The sequence below is a fragment of the Thermobia domestica genome, chromosome 9 (genome assembly GCF_964235325.1).
Source record: "Thermobia domestica chromosome 9, izTheDome1.hap1.1, whole genome shotgun sequence".
NCBI classification, from domain to species: Eukaryota; Metazoa; Arthropoda; class Insecta; order Zygentoma; family Lepismatidae; genus Thermobia; species Thermobia domestica.
In genome coordinates, this window is record NC_137462.1 from 37,939,963 (window position 1) to 37,957,051 (window position 17,089).

At 29.9% G+C, this 17,089-nt stretch overlaps 1 protein-coding gene across 17 annotated transcripts in view; it reads right to left on the minus strand.

Annotated features, from left to right (window-relative positions):
* The window catches only part of LOC145694577 (uncharacterized), a 554,274-nt gene that overhangs the window by 342,298 nt on the left and 194,887 nt on the right, over nucleotides 1-17,089 (minus strand). For 16 of the 17 annotated variants that reach the window (XM_081770922.1, XM_081770930.1, XM_081770928.1 and 13 more), the window contains exons 6-12: nucleotides 14,496-14,627; nucleotides 11,668-11,783; nucleotides 10,110-10,362; nucleotides 7,087-7,344; nucleotides 4,478-4,597; nucleotides 3,985-4,118; nucleotides 2,418-2,655 (exon numbers count right to left, since the gene is read on the minus strand). In XM_081770922.1, the coding sequence (XP_081627048.1) occupies nucleotides 2,418-2,655; nucleotides 3,985-4,118; nucleotides 4,478-4,597; nucleotides 7,087-7,344; nucleotides 10,110-10,362; nucleotides 11,668-11,783; nucleotides 14,496-14,627 (1,251 nt within the window). The remainder of the gene's footprint in view (nucleotides 1-2,417; nucleotides 2,656-3,984; nucleotides 4,119-4,477; nucleotides 4,598-7,086; nucleotides 7,345-10,109; nucleotides 10,363-11,667; nucleotides 11,784-14,495; nucleotides 14,628-17,089) is intronic. The other variant, XM_081770921.1, reaches the window with a different exon arrangement.

Sequence of the window (17,089 nt, forward strand, 5' to 3'; positions counted from 1 at the left end):
ATTATATCACCTGCCCGCATCTAATGCGGAAGTAAATTCTAACATATTTTCGTACTTTATTCATATACTAATGCTACTGATTTAAATTTGTAAACACTAATCACTTTGATACTATTCTATACTTAATCCATTTTTCTCGCTGTTCACTGCATCAATATTAACACAATTTACAAAATACAATCTACCAAGATTTTGTTAATTTTATTACTATTGGAAACGTCAGTATTATGTTTCTTAAAGTACTATCAAGTAGAAGATTTTAAGAACACAAGACTCAACGAGAAAGTTGTTATTCTAGATTTAAGAGGTTGTAATTTATAATACTTTTATAATATAAATCACTATCTGAGGTCTAGAAAAAAGTCAACCAATTGAGGGTGTTAATAACACAGAAGTAAAATTTAGTATCATTACGTGACGATTTGTAACATATCTTCACAGTTTAGAGGAATTTATACAACAAATATTAGTTGCCAATATACTAATAAATATTGATAATATGCAAAAATAAATAAAATGCTATTTTTTTATAGTATGAAAGAAAGGAAACATGTGAAGATGAATTACAAACGTAACCACGTTTTTTTTTTTTTTTTTTTTTTTGTCTTCGTTTAGTATGGTTAGTAACACTCACTGAAACATTCATTAAAAGAATCACCAACAAGAGGATAAGGACATTCGCATCTATAACTTCCAGGAACATTAATACATTTTGCGTTAGTACCACAGGGAAAAGGGTAGCTGAGACATTCATTTAGGTCTGTAGAGAGAAGTCAAAAACATTCATTATCACAGCATGCATAAATGATTACTACGATTGCAAATGCAATAAAACTGTTAGTACAATTATTATTATTTTGGTAAATATTATGAAATTCATGCACATGCTTTTATTAGCAAGTTATCATGAATTAATTCTTATTCAATGAAATAAAATTATGAAATTCTAGACTACTGTTAATTTAAATAAAAGTTATAATCTATATTATAAATGTTTCTTAATAGATCATAAAAAGTATTAGTAATTTAAACATTCAAAGTAGCTAATAGAACTAAAATGTTATTCTACTCATAGTATAGACATGCTAATAGAGGTAAGTTTCAGAGAAGAACTCAATAACATAATTTAATACTTATTTTAATTTTAATATTAAGTTTCGATTAAACTACTAATATTTTTTTAGCATTGTTAAAAGAAAACTACTATGGTAAAGAGGAAAGTTATAGCGTAATTATTTGATAGAAACATCAAAGAATTCATTAGCTAGTCTACGCTATGAAATGTACTGAGAAGTAAGCCAAAATATTGACCAGTTTCTTGACATAGAGAAGTAAACATATTTGAATAATACAGTAAAGTCCCGATTATCCGAGTTTAATCCAAGCAAACAAAAAATTAAAAAATAATCCGGTTACAACGATAAGCATTCATAGACTTTTATTTCGGCAACAAAGCAAATATGAAGCTGGTGTAAAGATAATGACTCCGCTCGACATTACCATAATTAAGCTAGCGAGTTTTAATTATTGCACGTCTAGAGTTTCGGCTTGAGAAGGCACTGTTCTACGTCGAACAGGAAGACGACATGGCATCAGCTGACATTATGATGTTCCTACGTCTGTGCAATATAGCGACTAAAAACGAGACAGCTTAATGAAGCAAAAGACTATGAAATACTTTTTTTTTTTTTTTTTAGTATGTGAATATTATTCAGTACCTTATTTGTGTTGTATTTTGTATTGTGTTTAGCTTATGTATGTACCAATATCAAGCGCATTTTATTTACTGTATTATGGCTAATTCCTTCGGTATGTATGTATAATCATATGTACTGTACTGTATACCCAATAAAAATAATAAATACAATAATAATGAATAGTCTAATAATAAAGAGAAATAATCAATAAATAACAATAATAAATACTGTACAACATTTTCTATGTATTCATCCGAATTAACCGAGTTTTTGCGTATCCGAGTTAGATCCGATCCACATTAGCTCAGATAATCAGACTCTACTGTATGTATTTTACCTAATAAATATTAACTAAAGAGAAATAAGTTTTTTAAATTTATTTTGGATTTTGTTCATTTAAAAATTAAGAGCAGAGACAAAATGAAGTCATTCATTTTACGAATATTTTAGTTTATTATGTTTAGCTTTAACTGCATAACATTTAACAAATACTATATAAATATTTTTTTTTAAATCATGCAATCAATACATCAAATTGATCTGTTTGTGCTCGAAAGTGCATCAATTTAAACTAATCTTCCTGTGAATAGTTTTAAATTAATATTCAAGACATATACATATATAATTTATAACAGCCAATAAGATTTCATGTGCATTGTGCACTTCTCAGTGATTACGAATTCAAAATGAGATGTTTTGAGTGACTGACTGTTATCTTACCTTTGCACATAATTCTTGGAGGAGTTCCCACAAATCCAGCTTCACATTCACAATGAAAGCTTCCCGGAGTATTCGTACATACAGAGTAAGGACCACAGGGTTCGTTTTTACATTCATCAACATCTTCACAGACCGCACCTTGTGCTATGAATCCATCTCGACAGAAACATTGGGAGTCTATACATTCAGCGTTGTTGACACAATCGAAATTCGATTCACACAAAATACTGACATCAACCTGTAAACAAAAAGTTTATTATTTACAACAAACAAAATCGAAATATATCAAAACGAATTCTTAAACTGTATCATTAAAAGGCAATCCAACTGAGTTAATGTCAGATCTAAATTGATTCTAAGAATTTGAAATTTGGCACAAATATTCTTCCCTAACTCTAGAGTGAATAGGACGATGTTTCGAAAAATTTTAACATTAAGAGAATAAATGAGGATTTAAAGCTTTAGACTGGATCCACAAAATGTTGACCGGGGCAGTGACACACAGGAATATTTAATAGTCATCTACAAACTTAAAAGTACAATTCCCTTACATTTATGGTTAATATGCATTTTTGCGTTATAAGAAATTTGCATTATTAAAAACAACTATCCAAATGTGCTACTACTAGTTTATCCTTTACATTTTTAGCTTTACTCAGACACCTGCCTATACTGAAATCTGTCAATGTTGGCTAATGCCAGATCCTGTGCTAAGTGGTCAATTTACAGAAAATAAGTATATTTTCGAGACAAAAACTATTATAGATTATAATGTACGTATTTCTAATGTAGTAAACATATTATGTCTATGCCTTAGTTTATTTCTAATGTAGTAACATATTACTATCTACATATTAATTTGCTTTTTATATAAGAAACTAGCACACTATAATTCAAATGTAATTTGAACATGCTAATTATGTGCAAAATACCACAGTTCATTATTTTATCTTTTCTACCTATAAGAACAGATGCAGATCAAATTTAGTTTTGAAAAATACTTGAAAATCCCATTCCCCCATTCCTTTAAGTAGTTGAAAACCAAAAGCATTTTTTTTCTTAGGGGATAATGTATTGATTTTTAATACATTATGCTTATAGTAGACATAAGCAGTACCATAGATTTTTATATTTATGAACCAGTTATTCTCAAAGGACACATTTTTCATCTTTCTTTCTTGGGTTTATTAATCTTCCGAAACATAAGAATAGCAAAAAAAAAAAAAAAAAAAAAGTTCTGAGTAAACAATAGACAATTTTTCAAAGAAATGAAAAAGCCGTGTATAAGTCAAAGGTTCAGTTTAGCCTTTACACGTCCAACACACACAGTAAAGTTGACATTAACATCATAGGAATAATTGTTTCATTGTGTCTAATTTGCAAGACAAAAGAACGCAAAACTATAAAATAGTAAGCAATGATATCCAATGTAAATGAAAAATGTATAGAAATCAACCAAGTTAACAGATTTTATCATATCTATCTATCTATCTATCTATCTATCTATCTATCTATCTATCTATCTATCTATATGATTATGTGGTCTTATTTCAGACAAAATACTCACCTGTTCACATGCAACGGATGGATTTGGTTTTCCTGCGTAACCTTGAGGGCATATGCAATTATAACCAGGCTGCGAGTTTTCACAAATGGCATTTGTTCCACACGGCTTATCCAGAGCTACACATTCGTTGATATCTGCGAGGAAAAAACATTCATGTTACTTCATCTGCAAGAAGTCATTTTCAGGAAGAACAAAACACAATCAGAAGCTAACTATGAAGATGAACAATGAAGAATTAAAATTGTTGGTGGAATCCAAAAAAGCACATCAACCCATAGGGTTAATGTATTTTTTGGTACGTACGACCTCAAGTAAAATTACTAGTAATACAGATGTTGGAAAGACGTTGTTTAGACAGGAACATTAAGAAAGTTAGTAATTTCTATAGATTATACAATGTATTTCTGACGTTCTATTAGTAAAAAGATCTTCATATCATATACTGTTTTCAACATCACGTAGACAACTCATTTGACAGTAGACCCACACTTACCTACGCATCCTTGGAAAGGATCACCAGTATAATCTTCTTTACATGTACAAGTAAAACTTCCAATTGTATCCGTGCAAACTGCATTTTCTCCACAAGGATTGTTATTACATTCATTGATATCTGAAAAAAGCATATCACTTTTTAGCCACGATACTTTAAGATGTACAAACCAAACTTTCAAAGCAATCTCATTACAAGAAGATATCATCAATTCCCAATAGACATACCCAACAGGCATTCTTTTGAAGAAAGCAATAAGTTTGCAGGAAAATGCCTTTTGATTTGTAAGCCAAGAAGTGAAGCTAATTTACGAGGGTCATTTCAGAAGATGGTGCATCGGATATATTGAAACTAACTGTTTTTCTTGGTATTGAATTAGATCATTCTTACACAATACACATTATGTACAATTTCTGTCTAAACTAATTTATATGTCTTTTCTTCGGATAATTTATATATCTCTTTACTTTGTTCCAACATTCATACAAATACAAGGAAATAAATCAAAATGTTATTTCATTTTCCTAAAATTTTGTAACAAAATCAATAAGAAAATTTAATCTCTCGAAAATACATTTTGTGAATTGCGCGTCCGCTTTGCTTTATGGATAGATAAGATCAAAGCATAATTTGGAGGATAATGTTTAATAGTAAAAATGTTAATATTGAGTTACTGTAAACTAAGCCTGAATAAGACGAAATGTTTTAATTTAGAGAGGATGAGAAGTCGATATTAGAATCACAAAGCCAAAAACAAGATTCTAGAAGAAAGTTTCTACTCGCGAACTCAGTGCTTATTATTCTAATTTATCTCGATAGTATATTATTATGAATTCTTGACTAATTTTAATTGTTACTTTCATAAATTGAAGAACTGAATCTCCAGGATACTCAAATATGTTTTATATTGTTTTTGGATATCTCACAGATGTTTATATATTTAAAAGGAAAATGGGAGATTTTTAGAACTGTTATCACTGATATATCCGGTCACAAATATCTAAGTGATAGTATCCATTCCTAATTAGTATAATCTTTAAAAAGTTTATTCATTCTTAACTTGAAAAAATGTATTGTGTACTATTTTAATACAAATACTGATCATAATATGAGGCAGTCATGCACTTCTGAAATGACTCGGAAAGCTAAGAAACATTCATATCCATAAAAAATAATAAGTATGATGTAAGATATTACACCTTATGTTTTTTCTTAATCATAATTTATTTTATTAAGAATTGCTTTTATCTTTGGAGTTCAACTAACATAATATGATACGAGTATTATTAAGACTGCTTTGGGAATCGAAGAAAAGTACATAAACCTTATATAAAGATCCTTCTTTCTTATAAGATAAAAATACTGTTAATAAAATCGCCTTTTTTCTGTATCTGTTTGTTTTCCTTCATCTTGAGCAATTTTAAATAAATTATTAATATGAAACAGTGATCCATTTTGAGATATATATGTACACAAGAATTTTAGGAATGATCCAAAAAATAGATCAAAAGATTGCGATCTTGGCCAAGAATTTTAGGAATGATCAAAAAAAGATTCATCAAAAGATTGCGATCTTGGCCAATAATTAGTTTTTGGATCAGGGACCACAAAATTTTTGAACGGCCCCTAAATCAAGTTTTCGTATTTTCTACGAAATAAGAACATTATACTGAGTTAACTGATAGTTTGGGTTCGGCTACACTATATGTAGTTCTCCAGATATAAGGCGTACAAGAAAATTTTTGATTAAAATATATTGGATCTTGGATCAAGGGCCAAAAAAATTTTGAACGGCTCCTGAATCGAGTTTTCGTATTTCTACGGAATAAGCACATCTTACTGAGTTAACCGATAGCTTGGGTTTGGCTGCACTATATGTAGTTCACCAGATATAAGGCGTACATTTTTTTGATTGAAATATACTGGATTATTGATCCAAAAATGTGAAATAGCTAGCTAGGATTATAGTGAAAGAAAAAAGAATGTTTACATCATAGAATTGACATGGTTTTTGAACATGTCTACTTCATAGCTAGCTTTCTTTCTCTATATTTTATATTTGTACAGATCTTCCAATGAGGCCACTGATTCAAACTAGCAACATCAGTTTCTTAAATTACTCTTGAAGAAACAAAGGTGAAAATTTTCTTGGAACAACTACAGCGTACTTTATTACTAGTGTTTTTATAACAGATAATAGAAGAATCATATAAGGTATGTAAGTTATATTTAATATAGTGCGAACTTATGTTAGTTGAACTTCGATGATGAAACCATAAAATTATTTTTGAAACGTGAGAAATTACATAAATGAATCATGAAAATAAAATAAAAATGTTATGTTTTCTATGATTGAAATATATATTTCTTTCAATATGTTTTATAGGCCATGGAACAAAGAAAGAAAAAGACAAAGAAAGTATCATCGGACAAAGGTATTATCTTAGCAGTTTTGTAAAATATACTTTCGATGCTAAACCAATAAACATGCGTATACAAAGATACATCCTCCATGCAGGAAATGCAAGCTGCAATCGACAACTAAAACACAGATTGAGGGAGAATTCTTTACATAACAATAATTTTTTTAAAAAATGAAAGGGACTAACTTTCACAGAACAAATGTCCCTGTCCACTGAAACCTTGTGGACAAAGGCACTTGTAGGAACCTGGAACATTGATACACTTTGCATTTACTCCACATGAATTTGGCCGGCCACATTCATTTATATCGAGGCATTCTTGTTCAGGAAGTCCAGTGTGTCCAGCGGGGCATTGACATCTATAGCTTCCGGGCATATTAACACACTCTGCATTGATACCACATAGTTTGGTATCATTCCCATCTTGATGACACTCATCGATGTCTGTTGGTGAGTGGATTTAGTTGGATTAGTCTTTTTACATATATTTATAGTAGTGATTCCTAAATACACCTTACAATGTTGGTTAGTAGTGAGATTGACATGCCAAGAAATATTGAGTACAGTTATGTTTATAAAATAACGTGTATTTTCACAGTACAATTCATTGTCATAGAGGCTGTCCCGTAATGCGTATGTAAATCTCATCAATTTACTACAAGTTAACATTTCGAGCATTTCTACAAATGAAATGAAATCTTTCAGTTTTACGTCCCACGATTGTGTCGTGTTGGCTAAAGGAGACGGTGATGATGAGAATGATTGAAATGGTGTAATGAAGAAAGTGGGAGAAACTTGAGAAAACCCACGCATATAGTGTTTGTTCATCACAAAATCCATTTGGCGCGGGCTGGAATCGAACCATGGACCCCGTGCAACAGAAGTGAACGCTCTACCGCTGAGCCACCACATTCTCTCGAGCACATAAAGGTTTTTTTTTTTTTTTTTTTTTTTTTAAGTGCAGTAATTCTGGTCAAAGCAATTTTATTTGTACGAACGACGAAGGTAAAATTTGATATTTTTCTATTTCTTCATCTCATTGCTGATGAACTACTGAAGCAAAACGTTCCTTTATCCAAGTCTATTTTTGGAAATTAGTCCAACAGACCAAACCTTTCAATTGCATCTTTTTCTGCTTTTTTCGCAAAAGCTATATTTCAAATATTTTGCTTCATTTTTTTCCACTTACGTTTGTCTTCAATATCCTCTATACAAATATATCTTGGCATGTTAAAAAATAATTATTCATTAATGGTTAACTGTTATTTAAATTTAAGAGTGTATTATACATATTTAAGAATTGATATTCTACAACTAGTTCGTTTTCATATTCTACATTATAGTAAGAATAGGATCAGTACATAATGACATTTGCAACTAAAAGCTCAATAAGAAATATGCAGTAAATTCTTTAGAACGAAAAACTGCTTTTTTAAATATTTACAATAAAATTAGAAATTGTGTTTTGTTCTTAGTAATAAAAAAATATTCTTACTCATTTATTTTTTAGCATTTTCGGAAAATGAAATGAAATCTTTAAGTTTTACGCCCCACGGTTATGCCGACTAGGTTAAAGAAGTCGGTGATGATGAGAAATGAATGAAATGGTGGAATGAAGAAGTGGGAGGAAACGGGAGAACCCCGAGAACCCACCCACACGGTGTTTGTCCACCATAAAGCTCACTTGGCACTAGCAGGGATCGAACCAAGAACCACATGCACCAGAGCTACTGTGGCCCCTTAGCATTTTTTGGTTCGTTTCTTTATCCAACTAAGTTCATATGAAATCCTGATCAAACTAATTTCAATATGCAAGATAGTAAGAAATACTGTATGTAAAGGAAAGCAAGAACTCGATATTAGTTGCAAATGTCACGTATACAATAAAGTGATACGTATGTGCAACATTTATTTGGAAATTTGTTTTGTTAGTTGAATATTACTTTTTTCATTATTATATCCATTAGTGTGATTATTATATCCATTAAAATTGTATTACACATATCATTAGCATTACTTTTACTGAAGTTATTGATATTATAATTTAGTGACATTATTAATTACATTATTTTTTTAAAATAAAATACATATTTACAGTTACTTATAAAGCAAAGAATTAAAAAATCCTAAATTAAATTAGGGGTTAGTTATACTCCTTTAAAATATGATCTTACATTGTTTTATCAGACGTGTTAAAGATGCAGTATAAACATAAGCAAAAGTATAATATATACTTAATCTGGTAATGATATATACTACAGGCATGCAAATAGCTGTTACTTTACAACACAAAATAAACATGTACACAAAACAATCACAAACAGACAACGCACACTCTGATTGAATCACGCACTCACACTTTCATACATACACACATTTACTTCCTGTATGTAAAGATGTCCTGAAAATCAATTTCAATAGTCTAATAAATTGGTCTTAAAATGTTAAAATCCAAAAATTGAGAACCGATTTAATTATTTAGTGTGTGCTTTATAGACAATTGTTAGTGGCTCATTAACTAGTGCAAATAATGTTTATTAATGTTCAATTTACAAATTTATTAGTGCGATTGGTGCTGTAATATGATAATATTTACATTTGTTTTGTAATTACGAACTCTTCGTATGTAAAATACAAAGTTGTTTTTTGAATCAATTACAAAACTATTTCTGTTCTGTACAAATTTATGTGGAAAATGTTTTAAATTTCGGTACTTAAGAAAGAGATTGTTTAATGTGAATGCAAAAAAAAAAAAAAAAAAAAAAAAAAAAATATCACAACTTAACCTTGGTCAAGGAAATATACCACAGAGAGGTTTTTGAATTAAATCTTAAAGTTTGAAAAGTGCTGGCAACTGATGACACACGAGACGAGAAATTAATTTTGTAGTTAAACACGAGGTCAAAGTAAATATTTAAAATATTTATAATGATTTCATGTTTCTGTAAGGATGCTATAACGTAACCGAGAATTGAATATCTTTTTTAATTACATTATTTCAATAAAACAAGTAGATTATTTTTAACGGGCGACTTTTGCAGATCATTTTAAGAAGAACGAAAAACGTTAGGTCAACCTTGAAGTTAAAAGTAAAGAAAACATCTGAAATATCAGTAATAAATATTTTTTTAAAAAAATCAGCATAACATACTTTATCTGATGGTAGATCTTAATTTGCGGAAAAATATGTGGTATCTACAAAAACTTACCTGTACATGATTCTAAGGGATCACCTACATGACCTGGTGGACACGAGCATCGGAAACTTCCTGGCATGTTGTTACATATAGCATTTCTACCACATGGTGTTCTTGCACATTCATCCATATCAAAACATCCTTCCGTGTATGGATCTCCTTGGAAACCAGGTGGACACTCACATTTATGACTGCCAAGTTCATTAATACAGGTGGCACCTCGACCGCAAGCATTTTCGTTCTCACATTCATCTTGATCAACGCACTGCAAAATTTTAAAGAATATATATTTATAATTAACTTTCAGAGAGAAGTAAAAATCTTTCATTTTTAAAAGATTAAACAAAAGATCAAACAGCTTCCGTAGATAAAATAAAATAAATAAATAATAATAGATTTTTAAAAGTCAAGTGAATGGTTACAACTCTCATTTCACACCCTGGAGTTCTTGAGTTTGAAGACAGCCGCAAACATACTAACCTAGTTTCTACAGAGTTCTTCAGAGGTGGGCACAGTGGCTCAGTGGTAGAGCGCTTACCTCTGGTGCGTGGGGCCCCTGGTTCGATCCCCGGCTAAGTAAGTTTGTGGTGGACAATATCGTGCTCGCGGGTTTTCTCGCGGTATTCCACTTTCCTCCCAGATTCTCATTCCACCAATTCTTCCATCATCATTCACTTGCTTTAATTATTGTCTCCCTTAACCTAACAGGCATAATCGTGGGACGTTAAACTCAGAGTTCTTCAGTTTCACCAGCTAAAATATCAAACTTGTATTTTAAGATATACGATCTGCACAACTTCCTATTTTGAAATTAAAGTTTTTGGACCAAAAGTTCCTCGTTAGTGTCCGACACTTTGTCAATAAGTAAATATGCCATAAAATAAAAGCAATAATAATAATAATAATAATAATAATAATAATAATAATAATAATAATAATAATAATAATAATAATAATAATAATAATAATAATTGGTTAGTAAGAGTTTACCGGTATTTTAGCTAATTCAAATGATTTGATAATTAACTATCATTTACTTTATGAATCATTATCATCTCATGCTCAAAGGAAAGTAAAATTAAAAAAAAAAATATCTGTGCAGAATCAAAGTATATTATATTTAAAACTGAGCAATAATTAGCTCTTCCGATGACAGTTACGTAGATAAAAGATTGAAAGTTATTAACAGTAAGTGTACATAGACTTCTTTATGGACAATTCGGTGGGAGCTCATGTGGTTCGGATTCCACGTTAATCAGTAGGTCCACGTCTCATATAGCCTCGCTGGTAAAAGGGACGTTAAACTCAAAATCAACTCAACTCAACTCTTTATGGATAATTGTTAAACTACTAGTCAAAAGTTAAAATTAAAGGGAAATTTTGAATTAGTAGTCACATATACTAAACGAAAATTAAAGCAATAATTCAACAAATGAAAGAAGCAGTTAGTAAGAACATAATGCTACTTAAACTATAATTTCAGTTAGAATACATGAACAGTGTATATTCTAGTCTCTCAAATACTACAATCATGGAATAAATATAGTATTGAAATAAGATAATATCTTACCCCATCGTATGGATTTCCAATATATCCTTCTAAGCAATTACATGTGTAATTTCCAGGGAAGTTATCACATACAGCATTTAACCCGCAAGCTCCTTCAGTTTCACACTCGTTGATATCTAAAAAAAAAAAAAAGTTCAGTTAATGGTAATATTAGAACATAATCAAGTTGCTTGCAGTATCTTAAATTAAATGTTCGGCCATTTAATACTGAAATGTAAAGATACATAAATAACATACCTAAACTTTATAATTAATTAATACATACATTATTATTTTTTTTTAATCAATATCTGCACTCTGTTCTCAATCTTGCTCTGTATTCACTAAGCTTAAATACCCGAGCAGCACACACGTGACGATCAACAATGGGTCTCCAAACATCTCCACAATCGCAATCGAAATGTAGAAATCACTATCATATTTCTATGGAAAATTGAGGGGTAGTATCCATTTATATCATCAAGTAACATTGATCAACATTGGGCACCATTATGAATTACATCTGGTACTGTATCAATCGCTATTGAAAAACAATATCAAATGGTATTGGATATTAGGCAAGATGTTAACCATTCTCGTATTTCCAGCTGATATTTGAAAGATGATATAGGATCTATATCACAATCTCCAACTTATTCATTATATATGTTACCAGAATAAGTATTATTTATTCCGTAAACAATGGAGCTCAATAAACATTTCATACCAAAAAAAAAAAAAAAAATAGGAAAGAAAAACTAATTAAAATAATGCATTTGATACTTCAATAAATTGATGGTTTGAATACACGTAGATAAAAAATTCATAATTCTAATTGATATTGTAATATTTCCTGTTCTTTTCAATATTGCTCTGTTTCTACATGTAATATTAAGCAACTTACGTAACTAGAGCAACTTCAGGCAAGAAAGTACAATGCATTCACAAATTTGACAAATATAGATTCAAGCACAGTTTTCTCCTCTTAAAATTGTAAAATTTTAGCTTTCACTTGTTGATATTTATTGGAATATTGAATTTAAAGCTACAAGGTGTTATAACTTATTTTAATTTTATTACTAGTGACCTCCATATGTAATGGCGATCGTCCAAAAGAACAGAAATTTACATGTTAGAAAGTAGCTGGTGTCTCTTGTTCCGATATACGAGGTACACATTCATTCAACTAACGCCCATTATTCACTTCACTCATAATTGAATTATAAGGTTATTTGTTAATGTATCACATAGTTCGCAAAAGTAATTTTCTACAGAAGTATAGACATGTTCCTGTGAGTATATGTTTGAAAAGATAAAAGGCAAACATAATATTCAATGTTAATTACATATTGGAAGTTATAGTGATCTATGGAAGTGGACAATAGAGAAAAATTTCAACTTGCCTTGATATAGAGTAAAAATGAAAAACCTTTGCTGGTAAACGTTAAGATGATATACCTATTATTGGCTTTCGAATATAAAAAAAACAATTCCATTGGATTATATTTATTTTATTTGAAAATATTAGTGTTAAATATTTTACCTCATATTTGTTCAAATGGAAATTAAATTATCTTTTTTTTTTCTTTGGAGAGAAAAATCGTGTAAAAATACAAATATGATCGGTCAAAAATAATTTCTTGCAGCCTATTCCACACTAATATTAAAATTCCAAATTTAGATCCATACTTTACAAAAATAATAATAATAATAATAATAATAATAATAATAATAATAATAATAATAATAATAATAATAATAATAATAATAATAATAATAATAAGAAGAAGAAGAAGAAGAAGAAGAAGAAGAAGAAGAAAATAAATACATAAAATTTTAAAAATTGCAAACTTCTGCTCAAAAATTTCCATGATGATAAGCAGATCATATTCAATTTCAATTAAAAATTAATTATCAATATGTAAGTAACACAAATCTAATTTCAAAATTTCGGAATCAGTGGAATGATAGTAAGACAGAAAAATCCATTTAATGTATAAAGATATTTATTTAAAGTCTCATGCAAATGTGCGATGTAAGTGTATAATGTTATTGTGTTTTTGAAAGATAATTTTAAATGGATTATATATGAAATTGACATTATAATTTTAATAATCATGAAAGAATTTCAAATATGCTAAGTTATAACTAGAATCAAAAATGCTCATCGAATTGAGAACAAACAAATTTGTTCTAACTTAATACAATACTTACTTCACATTTCGAGCGTAAATACAGAAATATTATTCTCTATCTAAACCAAATATAACATGATAACATTAAGAATAAGATAGAACTAAGAACACTATTGAAATAATATTTCAGTGTTGAATTAAAAATTTAATTCTACAAAATTATATACTCTTCCGTGTTCCTATTCTTTTGTTTTATGTTAACCCAACTTTAAAGTCTTTGTTAAATATAGAAATGTCCATTCTGTATCCAAATAAAACGTAGGACGATAACATTGAGATTATGATAAAACTAAGAACACTAATGAAGTAATATTTTCTAGCTGAATTAAAAACAATAATTCTAACTGTAAAAGTTGGATATTTAAAAGATATAATTTTTGGATTGTTTCCTTCTTTTATTATGTTAGCTCAGCTTGAAATTTACTATTATATTCAGAACTATTTATTCCGAACTCGGATCAAATATAACACTAAGAATAGGTTAGAACTAAGAACACTAATGAAATGATATATTAGAGATTAATTAAATACTTTAGTTAAAAAAGTTGAAGATTTAAGAATATAATCTTTCTTTTCTCTCTTTCTTTCTTTGTTAATATATTAGGTCAGCTTGAAATCCACTATTAATAATTGTCAGTTAAATATGTTCCTTACCTCTACATTCCTCTTCGCCATCTCCTTCAAATCCTGGTAGACATTTGCAAACAAAATGAGCTGGCAAATTACAACACTCAGCATTCGCAACGCACCTGGCGGCTAGTAGCGGATCGTCGCATTCGTTGATATCTGTTGAAACAAGAAGGAAATCATGAATTTTGTATTACTTAGCGTAATTTAAACGGATATGAGTTCATAGTAATAAAACCTAGTGAAAAAAATAACGAAGGAATACGTTGTTAATTATCTGCATAGCCCTAATGCATATAGGGGCAGATTTTAAGATGTGGTTTCATGTCTTAGGGCGAGAAGAAGAATCTTTAAAATTGATATTCGGGAAGTAAGTATTAAATTAAGAAGATAGAAATGGTGAGTTAACTGAAACAAATTATCAATACGAATGTAGTTTCTATCTAAATGTTGCTAAACTTCTAAAAACGAATTGATTTGTTCATTTATTTTCTTTTTCTCTCATAGAAGATCCGAGCTCGAACTATTATAATTTGATTGATAATGAATATATATAGTTCGGAAAAGCTAACATTTAGTACCTGCGGTTGTATTAAGGGTACAATTTCAACATTCATTTAGTGCCATTAAGCCAAACTCCAGGGGAAGAAAGCTTAGGACAACTGGCAACAACCTATGCCAGAATGATACATTAATATATTCAGAGGGTACTCACTTGCTCTTCTGTATTTTCTGTAGTTATGTTATGTAGCAAATGCATTAAACGTTGGATTTTCACTGACAGCTGTCAGCATTGTCAAGTTCTTTAAGCGGACGTAAGATGTACGGGAATATTTACATATGAAATGAAAACTTCAATTTCTTTACACAATTTATGAAAAACTATTTGCTGCTACTCAGTAGAACATGCGTACCGGTATACTGTGTAGCAGTAAAAAGTAGTAAACTAGTTGGATTTTTCACTTCATATGTAAATATTCCCACACACTTATATCCTCTTAAAATTTTTCTTACCTACGTTTTGACAATGCTGAGAACTGCCAGCGAAAATTCTATGTTTAGCATGATTGCTAAAACTTAACTACAGAAAATACAGAAAAGCAAGGAAGTAACTTTAGAGAGTATTAAATATGATAACATTGCTCTTCAAATGGTTTAAAATGCAATACTTTATAATACAGGTCTACAAAATTAAAGAGTTATGACCAAAGTATTGAGATTAGCATGATAAAATTGGTAACAAAATTCCGATTAGGACAACTTAGAGAACCTATATCACATGACGAAAAATTTCAAAGTCAGACGAACTCGCCAATCCGAAAATGGTGATCATCAGTATTTCTTTAAGCAGAAACCATTCCTACTGAACACTGGTCGTCAGCTCTAAATTTCTAGTCGCCAATGACGACCTGGCGACCGGAAATTTTGCGCCCTGCTATATCATTACGTAAAATCTCGTCAAAAGTTTGTAAGCCACATAGATTTTTCCTTTATTACAATCAAATTATTAGAAAAGTGTTGAAATTAAACTAAATATTCTATGGCACAACGTCCTATGATGGGCTATGGCAGCCTTGTTCTGATATGTTTAACTGAGTGATACATAGTCAGTGCATCAGTAACACTATTATTTTTTGTTATCTAGCTTTGAATTCGCTATCTCTTAATTCAGATTTTGTCTTACGATTTGAATGACATTCAAAAGTTTATGCTATCATCGGAATCGAACTTAAGACCACACATAAGTTAATCATAATTTACAGAGTGCACAAAATTGTTATTATAGTGAAAACATTATTACATGTGATTATATAAGAAAGAACAAGTTTATGTTTCATTTCTGTGCACAAAACTCGACGATTTTCTTAAAAAGCGATTTCTTATAAAGACACTCAAAACTGCTAAAAGACTTGTGAAATCATTTTGGAAATCTTAAAAAGTATTAACAAAGTAATTTTCAGGATAAATTTCTGACGCTGACTTCACCTTTAATAATGCGACTAGAAAGTCACAGAGTCTGTCTAGCAGGTACTTTTTCTCCTTTTAGTCATTGAAATGCCTGCAGACTACAACTTTCGTTTTTTTCTTTTTTTAAGAAATAGTTTAAAAAATATCTGTCTCAAGCTAGTAATAAATTGTCGTGTCGCAGTACCAGAGAACATACAGCAATCAATTAACGTATATAACAATTAAAAACACATCCGAGAGATGAGAAATTAATTTCTTTGTGTGTGTGTGTGTGTGTGTATATCTCGTCGTTATGGTGCTACATTGTAAGAGCAAGCCAAATGAAAAGGAATTCTTGGAGATGACGTGCTCAGTTAATTTTTTTGACCTTGAACTATTGCAAAGAAGGAATACGTACACAAACATACCTTACATGATGAGCAATCAGCATCACTTCCTGATTGTGGTTTCTTTTTTTTTTTCTTTTTTTTTAAAAAGACTATCATCCAGATGAAATTCAAGAAATCATAATTCACATACTTTTAGGTTTTATTTTTTTGGTTTTAGGACATAAAATGTTTGAATAGTAACAGGTCAAAGATTCTTAATGTTTTAGAACCCGACATTTATTGTTTTTTTCCTAAATAAATGTCGAAAAGATGCTTCTTGTAAGT